The following is a 14,862-nucleotide window of genomic DNA, read 5'->3' as shown; positions in this document are numbered from 1 at the left end:
TTATAATTCACTAGATAATATTCGCTCCCGACCCGGAGGCAGGTCTCTCTCTCGGCCCGGACGCTCTCCGGCGGTCCGTCGGCGTTCGCGTGTGTTACGTCCGGCCGCTTCGGGGGGCCCTCGCTCCGCCACCGGAGGCCCTCCGCGGCCGGCGGACGTCTCGGACCCGGGGCCGGGTCCTGCCCGACGGGGGCGGCGCGCGCCCGGGCCGCCAGCTCGCCGGGGAGACGCATTCGCGGCCGGCTTTCGGCCGCCCAACGCTGCCGCCCTGCAGCTTTTGCGCCTCTAAACGTCCGCCGCGCCGCGGCCCGGCCCCCGGGCCGGCCGACCCGGCCGCCGGCCGACGGCGGGACCTCCCGGCCGCGGGACCCGCCGCGCTCCGCGTCCCCGGGCGGATCCGTTCGGCCGCCAGGGCGGTTTTCGTCCGGCCGCCTAAGCATAAATGACAACACTTTTCATCGGCAAAATCGACAAGCGCGCACCGACCGTCCGCGACACGGTATAAATTTTTACCGACAGGCGAGAACGAGCGCCGTCTGACGACAAATACGGGAACTAATCGTCCCCCCGCAACCGCTCTACGCTCGCTACAGAACGCAACGCAACAAGACTCGCAAGATGGCAGACACAGCAGCACCCGCGGCCGCCTCCCCCCTGCCGGCGACTCCGGCCAAGAAGGCGAAAGCGTCCGCCGCCGCCGCCTCCAAGAAGCCGAAGGCGAAGCCCTCGCACCCGAAGACGTCCGAGATGGTGAACAACGCCATCAAGGAGCTGAAGGAGCGCGGCGGCTCCTCCCTGCAGGCCATCAAGAAGTACATCTCGGCCAACTACAAGGTCGACGCGGACAAGCTGGCCCCGTTCATCAAGAAGTACCTCAAGGGGGCCGTCGAATCCGGCGCCCTGGTGCAGACGAAGGGCAAGGGAGCGTCCGGTTCGTTCAAGCTGGAGGCGAGCAAGGCGAAGGCGTCGGCCGGCGGGGCCAAGAAGAAGAGCAAGCCCGCCGCGTCCGCCGCTTCCAAGAAGCGCGCCGCCCCCGCCAAGGAGAAGAAGCCGGCCGCGGAGAAGTCATCCGCCGCCGCCGCCGCCGCCGCGAAGAAGAAGCCCGCCAAGAAGGCGGCCGCGGCTCCCGCCAAGGCGAAGAAGGCCGCCGCCTCCCCGGCAGCCAAGAAGGCGGCCGCGAAGAAGGCCGCCCCCGCCAAGGCGAAGAGCCCGACCAAGGCGAAGAAGACCGCCAAGCCGCCCACCAAGAAGCCCAAGGCGCCGAAGCCCAAGAAGGCCGCCGCCCCGAAGGCCAAGCCCGCGGCAAAGAAGGCCGCCCCGAAGAAGTAGGGGTGGAGTCGTCTTTGTCGTCGTCGCCGCAGCAGCCGCCGTTGCATATTGTCATATTGCACAGATCACGCAGAAGAGTCAAAAAGCCCTTGTCAGGGCTACCAAACGATTCACACACACACCTATTCGGAACACGCTCAGTCGTCTTTCGTGACTTTCGTGAATTTTCATTATTATTTATTTTCATCGAAATGGGATGATTTATTAAATATCTCTCGTATACCATATACGAACTACATGCACTCCCATGCCACACGAGCGTTCACACTCCGGCCTAGAATATTTCGCTCGACAGTCATTAGTCAGCGGACGTTGCGTCATAATATAAAATATAATATATATCGATACAAAGTACAACAGTTTTTGAAAGAAAAGGCAACGCCGCGCGCGCCACCTGCAAAACTATTCACACAAACGCATCCGGATCACGCGTAGTCGGATCGTTGTCACGTGAATATGGGATGACCTACTATTAATCTCTCTCTCCTTGTATACGCGTACACTCCCACGACACGTGATTGTTTCCGGCCTGGAATCTTTCACTCGAGAGTGATTAGCGACGTTACTTACGCCCACAATATACATACATTGTATAAGTAAGTAAACTAAGTTTGAGTTCTCTCTGGTCGTAACAGCTGTCACCGTTTCCAGGCGAAACAGCTGTCACCCTTTTGCTGTCACTCTCATTTCTTTTATGTTTTTTTTTATTAAGACTCCCAAATTTGCGTCGCGTATTATAATATGTACATTTATATAAACATGAATACAATTCAGGAAAGGATAGAGAGAGAGAGCGAGAGTGAAAAAAAAATCAATGATTTGTACGCACTATCATCGTGTGCGGATACCCCGCTCCCTTGCGGTTCTCGAAGCCGTACGAGAGAGAAAAAAGAAAGAAATAAAGCAAAGCTCTATCCATCCACGTAGGTAATTGTATTGTGTTATTTAAATTTCGAAAAGCGAAAAACGGTTACGACATGGGTCGGTCAGGCAGTTGTTGGCCCTGAGAAGGGCCGTTTTTTGTTTTCAAATCGCATTCACATCGCGCGTAGCAGCGCGGTGCGGTGGTGGCGGTGGCGTGCGGGCGTCGGGACGGCCGGGGCGAATGTATCTCGCGCTGCGTGCGGTGCGGTGAAGAGCGGTGAAGAGCGGTGAAGAGCGGCGAAGATCGGCGACTTAACCTCCGAAACCGTACAGGGTGCGGCCCTGGCGCTTCAGGGCGTAGACGACGTCCATGGCGGTGACGGTCTTCCTCTTGGCGTGCTCGGTGTAGGTGACCGCGTCCCTGATCACGTTCTCGAGGAACACCTTCAGGACGCCGCGCGTCTCCTCGTAGATGAGACCGGAGATGCGCTTGACGCCGCCTCGGCGGGCCAGACGGCGGATGGCCGGCTTCGTGATGCCCTGGATGTTATCGCGGAGGACTTTCCTGTGTCGCTTGGCGCCTCCTTTCCCCAGACCTTTTCCTCCCTTTCCGCGACCGGTCATCTTCTCTGCGTGTGGTCTTCTTTTCGGTTACAGTAGTCGCTGCTCGCACGGTGCTCTACCGTGCGTGTGTAGGATTCGTGTGGCGTTTTTCGCCGGCCGGGGCCGCTTTTATGCACCAGACGTGCGCCCGCGTCTCACCGTCGAGCCCGTCCCGTCCCGTCCCGTCCCGTCCCGTCCCGTCCCCTCCGTCCCGCCCGACCGCCCGGCGGTTGGGAATATTCGAATCGGCCAATGGCGTCGGCCCATCCCCCCCCACGGGGGAGACGGTATTTTCGATAAATATGACGCGCCCGGGAAATTTTTCCGAATAGAGAGAAGAATCCTACTCAGCTACAGCCATGGCACGTACGAAGCAGACCGCTCGCAAGTCCACCGGGGGCAAGGCGCCCAGGAAGCAGCTGGCCACGAAGGCGGCCCGCAAGAGCGCCCCGGCCACCGGCGGCGTGAAGAAGCCCCATCGCTACAGGCCCGGCACGGTCGCGCTCAGGGAGATCCGCCGCTACCAGAAGAGCACCGAGCTGCTGATCCGCAAGCTCCCCTTCCAGCGCCTGGTGCGCGAGATCGCCCAGGACTTCAAGACCGACCTCCGCTTCCAGAGCTCGGCCGTCATGGCCCTGCAGGAGGCGAGCGAGGCCTACCTGGTCGGCCTCTTCGAGGACACGAACCTGTGCGCGATCCACGCCAAGCGCGTCACCATCATGCCCAAGGACATCCAGCTGGCCAGGCGCATCCGAGGCGAGCGCGCCTAAGCGAGCTCTATGCGACGAGACGCGGCACGATTTTCGGTCGGTCGGTCGATCGGTCTGATTGACTAACACGCAGTACAGTGGTATCGGGCGGCCGTCACCTCGACCCGTTCCGATCGGTCGATCGATTCGAATAAAAATGGTCCTTTTCAGGACCGCATACACCTTAATCATCCACAATCGAATTCGCCAGCAGTATGATTTTGATACTCGTAGCAGTATGATTTCGATACTTGAGTTAAAAAAAAAAAAAAAAAAATAATAATAATAATAATAACTTCCAATAAATTAATATGTATTTTACTCGCGAATCAATAGTAATTTTAAACATTCAAATCACGCAAGAGTACCGGAACGTACGATTTATTAATTTCATTATCGTCTCAGCGCTGAGATCATGTCGCATTTCGTTTTAATTACCTAACGTCCAAGCGCGACACGGCTCATCATGACCCTACTCAGGCTTTGACTCTTATTAATTTCATATATTTCACGAGTGAAAATTCTAAACAAAAACACTCGCCGAGATCATCTCGTATTGACACGCGTCGTAAGTTGCGTGCGCCGGGCGCTTTACCCATCGCGCATTCATTTACTTGCGATTTTTATTCATTTCATTATCAGTGTTTCTAGCATATCATATCGGTACTACCATACTATACCACAATTCAGGTCCGCGCACACGGACGGAACGGTCCTAGCGCGCTTCGGATATATTTCTTAAATGTACATAAATAATGAGAATAGTTATAAAATCAGCGAACGGGTAACGATTGGCAATAAATACATGTGGCGGTCCTGAAAAGGACCTTTGTGTACACTACTCTGCGAGATGATGATGAAACGGGCGGAGGAGTCCGGGGAGTAGAGAGAGAAGAGTGGAGGATGAGCGGGCGCAGAATCATCATTCTTACGCCTTCTTCTCGGTCTTCTTGGGCAGGAGCACGGCCTGGATGTTGGGCAGGACGCCTCCCTGGGCGATGGTCACCCCGGAGAGCAGCTTGTTCAGCTCCTCGTCGTTGCGAATGGCCAACTGAAGATGACGGGGGATGATCCTCGTCTTCTTGTTATCCCTGGCGGCGTTGCCGGCCAACTCCAGCACCTCGGCGGCCAGGTACTCCATGACGGCGGCCAGGTACACGGGCGCACCGGCGCCGACCCTCTCGGCGTAGTTGCCCTTCCTGAGCAGCCTGTGGATACGGCCGACGGGGAACTGCAGACCGGCGCGGTTCGAGCGGGACTTTGCCTTTCCCTTCACTTTGCCTCCCTTTCCGCGACCCGACATGGCGAGTGGTCGGAGATCTGAACTGGTTCTCTGCGATATGCGAAGCGAGGATGTGCGAGCTGGAGTGCGCGCACGTTGCGACCGTCGAGAGGTGAGTCAAGTCAAGTCAATGGCGAAAACGGGCGCACACACCTTATTTACGCCCTCCGCGAAGCGCACGCAGCGCCGCCGGGACCGGTCCCGCGGGGGGACCCTCCCCTGCCGCCGGCCCGGACGGCCCGACCGGCGGCCCTGGCTGGGTGCGCCGACCGAAGTGACAAAAACGGTCGATTTTTCAGTTTGCGCCACGCACACCGCACAGTACAGACAGTCCACCGCGACTCCTCTGCTCCACTCTACGCCGCATCTATTCCGAGATAAGAAGAGACAATGCCGCCCAAGACGAGCGGAAAGGCAGCCAAGAAGTCGGGCAAGGCCCAGAAGAACATCTCCAAGGGGGACAAGAAGAAGTCGAAGCGCAGGAGGAAGGAGAGCTACGCCATCTACATCTACAAGGTGCTCAAGCAGGTGCATCCCGACACCGGAATCTCCAGTAAGGCGATGAGCATCATGAACAGCTTCGTGAACGACATCTTCGAGCGCATCGCCGCCGAGGCGTCCCGTCTCGCCCACTACAACAAGAGGTCGACGATCACCAGCAGGGAGATCCAGACCGCCGTCAGGCTGCTGCTGCCCGGGGAGCTGGCCAAGCACGCCGTCAGCGAGGGCACCAAGGCCGTCACCAAGTACACCAGCTCCAAGTAGGCGCCAGCGCCAGCGCCAGCGCGTTGAAACACGACGCGACACGCACACGGACGCGCGATATTCGTCTGCACCGAATATTGTAATCTATACACACCGACATCGTCATCATCGTCATCATCATAATAATCATCGACATCAACAGCGCCGTCGTCGTCTACGTTAAACCATCTAATACAGCGCAATTAACAAAGGTCCTTATCAGGACCACCACACGAATAATCCAAATACTTACTGCAAATATATTATACTATAGACAGATGTGTGTGTAAATAATAACTACGATAATAGAACGAGAAGCGCAACAGTGATAAGCGCCCCGTAACGGATCGCGCAACCGGCCGCGCCGCGGTGCGCGGCGATTGCCTATCGCACGATTAGCCGGGCGTCCGATCAAAATTGTCCTTTTTTTATATAAAAAATCATATACGTACGCATGTATATTATATATATACACATTTTTTTCTCCTTCTTTTTATTTGGCCGTTGTTTCGGTTGCAAAATTGCTGTCACCTTTCGCAGTTTTTTGTTTTTGGTTTTTTTTTTTTCCCCGAGCGGAACTGCTGTGATTTTTTTTTGAGTTCTCTCTGGTCGTAACAGCTGTCACCTTCTTCTTCTTCTTCAGTTTTAGGGCGAAACAGCTGTCACCCTTTTCAGGCGAAACAGCTGTCACCCTTTTGCTGTCACTTTCATTTCTTTTATGTTTTTTTTTTTTTGACTCCCAAATTTGCGTCGCGTATTATGATATGTACATTTATATAAACATGAATACAATTCAGGAAAGGATAGAGAGAGAGAGCGAGAGTGAAAAAAAATCAATGATTTCTACGTACTATCATCGTGTGCGGATACTCCGCTCCCTTGCGGTTCTCGAAGCCGTACGATTCTATCATACTATCGTACGTACGGTGCCATATCCTCGAGGGCCTCTTCGACATGTCACCTTACCTAGTCATTTTTTTTTTTTTTTTTTTTTCCCCCTTTCCTTCGCTTCTTCTTCATTCTTTATGCATACTAATATACACCTGACAACTATTCTCATTACAAATACCATTTCCGATCACCTACCGAACTCGCCCCGACATTCGACATACATACATACACATCTTCAACAGTAGATACACGTTTTTATTTTTCATATTTCATTTAATACATATTCCTATTATCACATATTGTTATTATTGTTCTTCTTCACGCGTATCATCGTCATCGTCGTCATCGTCGGTCGTACGCACCGCTACGGCGACACGAATCATCATCATCGTCGCATCTCACCCGATTATATATCATCATCATCCCGATTTCGATTTTTTTTTTTTTTTTTTTTTTTTTTATAAGTCGATGACGTTTCACTTTTTACAGAACGAGCCTACTACTGCGCGCGGAGCTCGCGTCATTTTGCACGTAGACCGGAATCATTCATACTTATTATCGGTCTGTTTTATTCGTTCTTTCTTTTCTATTCATCTACTTCTATCATTCTCCCAACTCCTCTTTTTCCTTTCTTTATTTATATTTTTTCTAACTTCTATTCTTCTTTCTTTCACTTACGCCTTCCGATGATTCTACTACTACTACTACTACTACTATCCATCCCATTCGTGATACGATTCCTCGCAAACGACGGATCGTTATTATATTAATGTATTTTTTTTTTTTTTTAATTCTATTCTTTTCTTCTATCTTTTCGCGTCTCACTCGTTCGACATGTAATCCTACGATAGCCGTTAGTAGATCGATCAATCGTTATAATTCACTAGATAATATTCGCTCCCGACCCGGAGGCAGGTCTCTCTCTCGGCCCGGACGCTCTCCGGCGGTCCGTCGGCGTTCGCGTGTGTTACGTCCGGCCGCTTCGGGGGGGCCCTCGCTCCGCCACCGGAGGCCCTCCGCGGCCGGCGGACGTCTCGGACCCGGGGCCGGGTCCTGCCCGACGGGGGCGGCGCGCGCCCGGGCCGCCAGCTCGCCGGGGAGACGCATTCGCGGCCGGCTTTCGGCCGCCCAACGCTGCCGCCCTGCAGCTTTTGCGCCTCTAAACGTCCGCCGCGCCGCGGCCCGGCCCCCGGGCCGGCCGACCCGGCCGCCGGCCGACGGCGGGACCTCCCGGCCGCGGGACCCGCCGCGCTCCGCGTCCCCGGGCGGATCCGTTCGGCCGCCAGGGCGGTTTTCGTCCGGCCGCCTAAGCATAAATGACAACACTTTTCATCGGCAAAATCGACAAGCGCGCACCGACCGTCCGCGACACGGTATAAATTTTTACCGACAGGCGAGAACGAGCGCCGTCTGACGACAAATACGGGAACTAATCGTCCCCCCGCAACCGCTCTACGCTCGCTACAGAACGCAACGCAACAAGACTCGCAAGATGGCAGACACAGCAGCACCCGCGGCCGCCTCCCCCCTGCCGGCGACTCCGGCCAAGAAGGCGAAAGCGTCCGCCGCCGCCGCCTCCAAGAAGCCGAAGGCGAAGCCCTCGCACCCGAAGACGTCCGAGATGGTGAACAACGCCATCAAGGAGCTGAAGGAGCGCGGCGGCTCCTCCCTGCAGGCCATCAAGAAGTACATCTCGGCCAACTACAAGGTCGACGCGGACAAGCTGGCCCCGTTCATCAAGAAGTACCTCAAGGGGGCCGTCGAATCCGGCGCCCTGGTGCAGACGAAGGGCAAGGGAGCGTCCGGTTCGTTCAAGCTGGAGGCGAGCAAGGCGAAGGCGTCGGCCGGCGGGGCCAAGAAGAAGAGCAAGCCCGCCGCGTCCGCCGCTTCCAAGAAGCGCGCCGCCCCCGCCAAGGAGAAGAAGCCGGCCGCGGAGAAGTCATCCGCCGCCGCCGCCGCCGCGAAGAAGAAGCCCGCCAAGAAGGCGGCCGCGGCTCCCGCCAAGGCGAAGAAGGCCGCCGCCTCCCCGGCAGCCAAGAAGGCGGCCGCGAAGAAGGCCGCCCCCGCCAAGGCGAAGAGCCCGACCAAGGCGAAGAAGACCGCCAAGCCGCCCACCAAGAAGCCCAAGGCGCCGAAGCCCAAGAAGGCCGCCGCCCCGAAGGCCAAGCCCGCGGCAAAGAAGGCCGCCCCGAAGAAGTAGGGGTGGAGTCGTCTTTGTCGTCGTCGCCGCAGCAGCCGCCGTTGCATATTGTCATATTGCACAGATCACGCAGAAGAGTCAAAAAGCCCTTGTCAGGGCTACCAAACGATTCACACACACACCTATTCGGAACACGCTCAGTCGTCTTTCGTGACTTTCGTGAATTTTCATTATTATTTATTTTCATCGAAATGGGATGATTTATTAAATATCTCTCGTATACCATATACGAACTACATGCACTCCCATGCCACACGAGCGTTCACACTCCGGCCTAGAATATTTCGCTCGACAGTCATTAGTCAGCGGACGTTGCGTCATAATATAAAATATAATATATATCGATACAAAGTACAACAGTTTTTGAAAGAAAAGGCAACGCCGCGCGCGCCACCTGCAAAACTATTCACACAAACGCATCCGGATCACGCGTAGTCGGATCGTTGTCACGTGAATATGGGATGACCTACTATTAATCTCTCTCTCCTTGTATACGCGTACACTCCCACGACACGTGATTGTTTCCGGCCTGGAATCTTTCACTCGAGAGTGATTAGCGACGTTACTTACGCCCACAATATACATACATTGTATAAGTAAGTAAACTAAGTTTGAGTTCTCTCTGGTCGTAACAGCTGTCACCGTTTCCAGGCGAAACAGCTGTCACCCTTTTGCTGTCACTCTCATTTCTTTTATGTTTTTTTTTATTAAGACTCCCAAATTTGCGTCGCGTATTATAATATGTACATTTATATAAACATGAATACAATTCAGGAAAGGATAGAGAGAGAGAGCGAGAGTGAAAAAAAAATCAATGATTTGTACGCACTATCATCGTGTGCGGATACCCCGCTCCCTTGCGGTTCTCGAAGCCGTACGAGAGAGAAAAAAGAAAGAAATAAAGCAAAGCTCTATCCATCCACGTAGGTAATTGTATTGTGTTATTTAAATTTCGAAAAGCGAAAAACGGTTACGACATGGGTCGGTCAGGCAGTTGTTGGCCCTGAGAAGGGCCGTTTTTTGTTTTCAAATCGCATTCACATCGCGCGTAGCAGCGCGGTGCGGTGGTGGCGGTGGCGTGCGGGCGTCGGGACGGCCGGGGCGAATGTATCTCGCGCTGCGTGCGGTGCGGTGAAGAGCGGTGAAGAGCGGTGAAGAGCGGCGAAGATCGGCGACTTAACCTCCGAAACCGTACAGGGTGCGGCCCTGGCGCTTCAGGGCGTAGACGACGTCCATGGCGGTGACGGTCTTCCTCTTGGCGTGCTCGGTGTAGGTGACCGCGTCCCTGATCACGTTCTCGAGGAACACCTTCAGGACGCCGCGCGTCTCCTCGTAGATGAGACCGGAGATGCGCTTGACGCCGCCTCGGCGGGCCAGACGGCGGATGGCCGGCTTCGTGATGCCCTGGATGTTATCGCGGAGGACTTTCCTGTGTCGCTTGGCGCCTCCTTTCCCCAGACCTTTTCCTCCCTTTCCGCGACCGGTCATCTTCTCTGCGTGTGGTCTTCTTTTCGGTTACAGTAGTCGCTGCTCGCACGGTGCTCTACCGTGCGTGTGTAGGATTCGTGTGGCGTTTTTCGCCGGCCGGGGCCGCTTTTATGCACCAGACGTGCGCCCGCGTCTCCCCTCGCCGCCGAGCGATCCGACAGCTACGACGACACGCGCGCCGTCTCACTCTCGCGCGCGAGCAGCGAGGGCGAGAGGCGAGAGGATCGGCGCGACTCGGTATCGCGTCACGCGAATATATGTCTCAGTTTGTTATATGCATAACATTATTCCAGGCTAGGTTTTGAGTGTTTTTCGTAATTTTTCTGCATGCACATTTCTCCGGGGAGGATGCGATTGTTTCTCCACTCTATCTCCCGTCTCGCTTCACCGTCGAGCCCGTCCCGTCCCGTCCCGTCCCGTCCCGTCCCGTCCCGTCCCGTCCCGTCCCCTCCGTCCCGCCCGACCGCCCGGCGGTTGGGAATATTCGAATCGGCCAATGGCGTCGGCCCATCCCCCCCCACGGGGGAGACGGTATTTTCGATAAATATGACGCGCCCGGGAAATTTTTCCGAATAGAGAGAAGAATCCTACTCAGCTACAGCCATGGCACGTACGAAGCAGACCGCTCGCAAGTCCACCGGGGGCAAGGCGCCCAGGAAGCAGCTGGCCACGAAGGCGGCCCGCAAGAGCGCCCCGGCCACCGGCGGCGTGAAGAAGCCCCATCGCTACAGGCCCGGCACGGTCGCGCTCAGGGAGATCCGCCGCTACCAGAAGAGCACCGAGCTGCTGATCCGCAAGCTCCCCTTCCAGCGCCTGGTGCGCGAGATCGCCCAGGACTTCAAGACCGACCTCCGCTTCCAGAGCTCGGCCGTCATGGCCCTGCAGGAGGCGAGCGAGGCCTACCTGGTCGGCCTCTTCGAGGACACGAACCTGTGCGCGATCCACGCCAAGCGCGTCACCATCATGCCCAAGGACATCCAGCTGGCCAGGCGCATCCGAGGCGAGCGCGCCTAAGCGAGCTCTATGCGACGAGACGCGGCACGATTTTCGGTCGGTCGGTCGATCGGTCTGATTGACTAACACGCAGTACAGTGGTATCGGGCGGCCGTCACCTCGACCCGTTCCGATCGGTCGATCGATTCGAATAAAAATGGTCCTTTTCAGGACCGCATACACCTTAATCATCCACAATCGAATTCGCCAGCAGTATGATTTTGATACTCGTAGCAGTATGATTTCGATACTTGAGTAAAAAAAAAAAAAAAATATATATAATAATAATAATAATAATAATAACTTCCAATAAATTAATATGTATTTTACTCGCGAATCAATAGTAATTTTAAACATTCAAATCACGCAAGAGTACCGGAACGTACGATTTATTAATTTCATTATCGTCTCAGCGCTGAGATCATGTCGCATTTCGTTTTAATTACCTAACGTCCAAGCGCGACACGGCTCATCATGACCCTACTCAGGCTTTGACTCTTATTAATTTCATATATTTCACGAGTGAAAATTCTAAACAAAAACACTCGCCGAGATCATCTCGTATTGACACGCGTCGTAAGTTGCGTGCGCCGGGCGCTTTACCCATCGCGCATTCATTTACTTGCGATTTTTATTCATTTCATTATCAGTGTTTCTAGCATATCATATCGGTACTACCATACTATACCACAATTCAGGTCCGCGCACACGGACGGAACGGTCCTAGCGCGCTTCGGATATATTTCTTAAATGTACATAAATAATGAGAATAGTTATAAAATCAGCGAACGGGTAACGATTGGCAATAAATACATGTGGCGGTCCTGAAAAGGACCTTTGTGTACACTACTCTGCGAGATGATGATGAAACGGGCGGAGGAGTCCGGGGAGTAGAGAGAGAAGAGTGGAGGATGAGCGGGCGCAGAATCATCATTCTTACGCCTTCTTCTCGGTCTTCTTGGGCAGGAGCACGGCCTGGATGTTGGGCAGGACGCCTCCCTGGGCGATGGTCACCCCGGAGAGCAGCTTGTTCAGCTCCTCGTCGTTGCGAATGGCCAACTGAAGATGACGGGGGATGATCCTCGTCTTCTTGTTATCCCTGGCGGCGTTGCCGGCCAACTCCAGCACCTCGGCGGCCAGGTACTCCATGACGGCGGCCAGGTACACGGGCGCACCGGCGCCGACCCTCTCGGCGTAGTTGCCCTTCCTGAGCAGCCTGTGGATACGGCCGACGGGGAACTGCAGACCGGCGCGGTTCGAGCGGGACTTTGCCTTTCCCTTCACTTTGCCTCCCTTTCCGCGACCCGACATGGCGAGTGGTCGGAGATCTGAACTGGTTCTCTGCGATATGCGAAGCGAGGATGTGCGAGCTGGAGTGCGCGCACGTTGCGACCGTCGAGAGGTGAGTCAAGTCAAGTCAATGGCGAAAACGGGCGCACACACCTTATTTACGCCCTCCGCGAAGCGCACGCAGCGCCGCCGGGACCGGTCCCGCGGGGGGACCCTCCCCTGCCGCCGGCCCGGACGGCCCGACCGGCGGCCCTGGCTGGGTGCGCCGACCGAAGTGACAAAAACGGTCGATTTTTCAGTTTGCGCCACGCACACCGCACAGTACAGACAGTCCACCGCGACTCCTCTGCTCCACTCTACGCCGCATCTATTCCGAGATAAGAAGAGACAATGCCGCCCAAGACGAGCGGAAAGGCAGCCAAGAAGTCGGGCAAGGCCCAGAAGAACATCTCCAAGGGGGACAAGAAGAAGTCGAAGCGCAGGAGGAAGGAGAGCTACGCCATCTACATCTACAAGGTGCTCAAGCAGGTGCATCCCGACACCGGAATCTCCAGTAAGGCGATGAGCATCATGAACAGCTTCGTGAACGACATCTTCGAGCGCATCGCCGCCGAGGCGTCCCGTCTCGCCCACTACAACAAGAGGTCGACGATCACCAGCAGGGAGATCCAGACCGCCGTCAGGCTGCTGCTGCCCGGGGAGCTGGCCAAGCACGCCGTCAGCGAGGGCACCAAGGCCGTCACCAAGTACACCAGCTCCAAGTAGGCGCCAGCGCCAGCGCCAGCGCGTTGAAACACGACGCGACACGCACACGGACGCGCGATATTCGTCTGCACCGAATATTGTAATCTATACACACCGACATCGTCATCATCATAATAATCATCGACATCAACAGCGCCGTCGTCGTCTACGTTAAACCATCTAATACAGCGCAATTAACAAAGGTCCTTATCAGGACCACCACACGAATAATCCAAATACTTACTGCAAATATATTATACTATAGACAGATGTGTGTGTAAATAATAACTACGATAATAGAACGAGAAGCGCAACAGTGATAAGCGCCCCGTAACGGATCGCGCAACCGGCCGCGCCGCGGTGCGCGGCGATTGCCTATCGCACGATTAGCCGGGCGTCCGATCAAAATTGTCCTTTTTTTATATAAAAAATCATATACGTACGCATGTATATTATATATATACACATTTTTTTCTCCTTCTTTTTATTTGGCCGTTGTTTCGGTTGCAAAATTGCTGTCACCTTTCGCAGTTTTTTGTTTTTGGTTTTTTTTTTTTCCCCGAGCGGAACTGCTGTGATTTTTTTTTTGAGTTCTCTCTGGTCGTAACAGCTGTCACCTTCTTCTTCTTCTTCAGTTTTAGGGCGAAACAGCTGTCACCCTTTTCAGGCGAAACAGCTGTCACCCTTTTGCTGTCACTTTCATTTCTTTTATGTTTTTTTTTTTTTGACTCCCAAATTTGCGTCGCGTATTATGATATGTACATTTATATAAACATGAATACAATTCAGGAAAGGATAGAGAGAGAGAGCGAGAGTGAAAAAAAATCAATGATTTCTACGTACTATCATCGTGTGCGGATACTCCGCTCCCTTGCGGTTCTCGAAGCCGTACGATTCTATCATACTATCGTACGTACGGTGCCATATCCTCGAGGGCCTCTTCGACATGTCACCTTACCTAGTCATTTTTTTTTTTTTTTTTTTTTCCCCCTTTCCTTCGCTTCTTCTTCATTCTTTATGCATACTAATATACACCTGACAACTATTCTCATTACAAATACCATTTCCGATCACCTACCGAACTCGCCCCGACATTCGACATACATACATACACATCTTCAACAGTAGATACACGTTTTTATTTTTCATATTTCATTTAATACATATTCCTATTATCACATATTGTTATTATTGTTCTTCTTCACGCGTATCATCGTCATCGTCGTCATCGTCGGTCGTACGCACCGCTACGGCGACACGAATCATCATCATCGTCGCATCTCACCCGATTATATATCATCATCATCCCGATTTCGATTTTTTTTTTTTTTTTTTTTTTTTTTATAAGTCGATGACGTTTCACTTTTTACAGAACGAGCCTACTACTGCGCGCGGAGCTCGCGTCATTTTGCACGTAGACCGGAATCATTCATACTTATTATCGGTCTGTTTTATTCGTTCTTTCTTTTCTATTCATCTACTTCTATCATTCTCCCAACTCCTCTTTTTCCTTTCTTTATTTATATTTTTTCTAACTTCTATTCTTCTTTCTTTCACTTACGCCTTCCGATGATTCTACTACTACTACTACTACTACTATCCATCCCATTCGTGATACGATTCCTCGCAAACGACGGATCGTTATTATATTAATGTATTTTTTTTTTTTTTTAATTCTATTCTTT

The 14,862-nt window shown here is 53.6% G+C and overlaps 10 protein-coding genes across 10 annotated transcripts; 6 read left to right on the top strand and 4 right to left on the bottom strand.

Annotated features, from left to right (window-relative positions):
* Positions 1 to 539: 539 nt before the first annotated feature.
* LOC148307203 (uncharacterized) lies at positions 540 to 1,444 on the top strand. The gene has a single exon (XM_088263774.1). The coding sequence runs from the start codon at positions 619 to 621 to the stop codon at positions 1,327 to 1,329; it is 711 nt and encodes a 236-aa protein (XP_088119900.1). The 5' UTR covers positions 540 to 618; the 3' UTR covers positions 1,330 to 1,444.
* Positions 1,445 to 2,193: 749 nt separating this feature from the next.
* Positions 2,194 to 2,898, bottom strand: LOC148307202 (histone H4). Its single transcript, XM_088263779.1, has one exon. The coding sequence runs from the start codon at positions 2,815 to 2,817 to the stop codon at positions 2,506 to 2,508; it is 312 nt and encodes a 103-aa protein (XP_088119905.1). The 5' UTR covers positions 2,818 to 2,898; the 3' UTR covers positions 2,194 to 2,505.
* Positions 2,899 to 3,155: 257 nt separating this feature from the next.
* Positions 3,156 to 3,566, top strand: LOC148307201 (histone H3). Its single transcript, XM_088263792.1, has one exon. It carries the CDS (start codon positions 3,156 to 3,158, stop codon positions 3,564 to 3,566), a length of 411 nt encoding a protein of 136 aa, XP_088119918.1.
* Positions 3,567 to 4,334: 768 nt separating this feature from the next.
* Positions 4,335 to 5,198, bottom strand: LOC148307200 (histone H2A). Its single transcript, XM_088263751.1, has one exon. It carries the CDS (start codon positions 4,846 to 4,848, stop codon positions 4,474 to 4,476), a length of 375 nt encoding a protein of 124 aa, XP_088119877.1. The 5' UTR covers positions 4,849 to 5,198; the 3' UTR covers positions 4,335 to 4,473.
* LOC148307199 (histone H2B) lies at positions 5,190 to 5,592 on the top strand. Its single transcript, XM_088263752.1, has one exon. The coding sequence runs from the start codon at positions 5,218 to 5,220 to the stop codon at positions 5,590 to 5,592; it is 375 nt and encodes a 124-aa protein (XP_088119878.1). The 5' UTR covers positions 5,190 to 5,217.
* Positions 5,593 to 6,901: 1,309 nt separating this feature from the next.
* LOC148307198 (uncharacterized) lies at positions 6,902 to 8,768 on the top strand. The gene has a single exon (XM_088263773.1). The coding sequence runs from the start codon at positions 7,955 to 7,957 to the stop codon at positions 8,660 to 8,662; it is 708 nt and encodes a 235-aa protein (XP_088119899.1). The 5' UTR covers positions 6,902 to 7,954; the 3' UTR covers positions 8,663 to 8,768.
* Positions 8,769 to 9,526: 758 nt separating this feature from the next.
* Positions 9,527 to 10,231, bottom strand: LOC148307197 (histone H4). Its single transcript, XM_088263750.1, has one exon. It carries the CDS (start codon positions 10,148 to 10,150, stop codon positions 9,839 to 9,841), a length of 312 nt encoding a protein of 103 aa, XP_088119876.1. The 5' UTR covers positions 10,151 to 10,231; the 3' UTR covers positions 9,527 to 9,838.
* Positions 10,232 to 10,663: 432 nt separating this feature from the next.
* On the top strand, positions 10,664 to 11,164 carry LOC148307196 (histone H3). The gene has a single exon (XM_088263826.1). It carries the CDS (start codon positions 10,754 to 10,756, stop codon positions 11,162 to 11,164), a length of 411 nt encoding a protein of 136 aa, XP_088119952.1. The 5' UTR covers positions 10,664 to 10,753.
* An 802-nt stretch (positions 11,165 to 11,966) lies between these two features.
* Positions 11,967 to 12,804, bottom strand: LOC148307195 (histone H2A). Its single transcript, XM_088263747.1, has one exon. The coding sequence runs from the start codon at positions 12,452 to 12,454 to the stop codon at positions 12,080 to 12,082; it is 375 nt and encodes a 124-aa protein (XP_088119873.1). The 5' UTR covers positions 12,455 to 12,804; the 3' UTR covers positions 11,967 to 12,079.
* Positions 12,796 to 13,198, top strand: LOC148307194 (histone H2B). The gene has a single exon (XM_088263749.1). It carries the CDS (start codon positions 12,824 to 12,826, stop codon positions 13,196 to 13,198), a length of 375 nt encoding a protein of 124 aa, XP_088119875.1. The 5' UTR covers positions 12,796 to 12,823.
* The last annotated feature ends 1,664 nt before the right edge of the window (positions 13,199 to 14,862 follow it).

The sequence above is a fragment of the Brachycentrus maculatus genome, unplaced genomic scaffold, assembly GCF_059751285.1.
Source record: "Brachycentrus maculatus isolate JH-2025_06_01 unplaced genomic scaffold, ASM5975128v1 h1tg000203l, whole genome shotgun sequence".
In the NCBI taxonomy this organism is placed as follows: Eukaryota; Metazoa; Arthropoda; class Insecta; order Trichoptera; family Brachycentridae; genus Brachycentrus; species Brachycentrus maculatus.
This window is presented reverse-complemented; position numbering and strand designations above follow the sequence as displayed.

Excerpts from the sequence above, each read along its gene's own strand:
- LOC148307203 (XM_088263774.1), top strand. The coding sequence starts at position 619 with ATGGCAGACACAGCAGCACCCGCGGCCGCCTCCCCCCTGCCGGCGACT.
- LOC148307201 (XM_088263792.1), top strand. The coding sequence starts at position 3,156 with ATGGCACGTACGAAGCAGACCGCTCGCAAGTCCACCGGGGGCAAGGCG.
- LOC148307200 (XM_088263751.1), bottom strand. The coding sequence starts at position 4,848 with ATGTCGGGTCGCGGAAAGGGAGGCAAAGTGAAGGGAAAGGCAAAGTCC.
- LOC148307194 (XM_088263749.1), top strand. The coding sequence starts at position 12,824 with ATGCCGCCCAAGACGAGCGGAAAGGCAGCCAAGAAGTCGGGCAAGGCC.
- LOC148307199 (XM_088263752.1), top strand. The coding sequence starts at position 5,218 with ATGCCGCCCAAGACGAGCGGAAAGGCAGCCAAGAAGTCGGGCAAGGCC.
- LOC148307196 (XM_088263826.1), top strand. The coding sequence starts at position 10,754 with ATGGCACGTACGAAGCAGACCGCTCGCAAGTCCACCGGGGGCAAGGCG.
- LOC148307195 (XM_088263747.1), bottom strand. The coding sequence starts at position 12,454 with ATGTCGGGTCGCGGAAAGGGAGGCAAAGTGAAGGGAAAGGCAAAGTCC.
- LOC148307202 (XM_088263779.1), bottom strand. The coding sequence starts at position 2,817 with ATGACCGGTCGCGGAAAGGGAGGAAAAGGTCTGGGGAAAGGAGGCGCC.
- LOC148307198 (XM_088263773.1), top strand. The coding sequence starts at position 7,955 with ATGGCAGACACAGCAGCACCCGCGGCCGCCTCCCCCCTGCCGGCGACT.
- LOC148307197 (XM_088263750.1), bottom strand. The coding sequence starts at position 10,150 with ATGACCGGTCGCGGAAAGGGAGGAAAAGGTCTGGGGAAAGGAGGCGCC.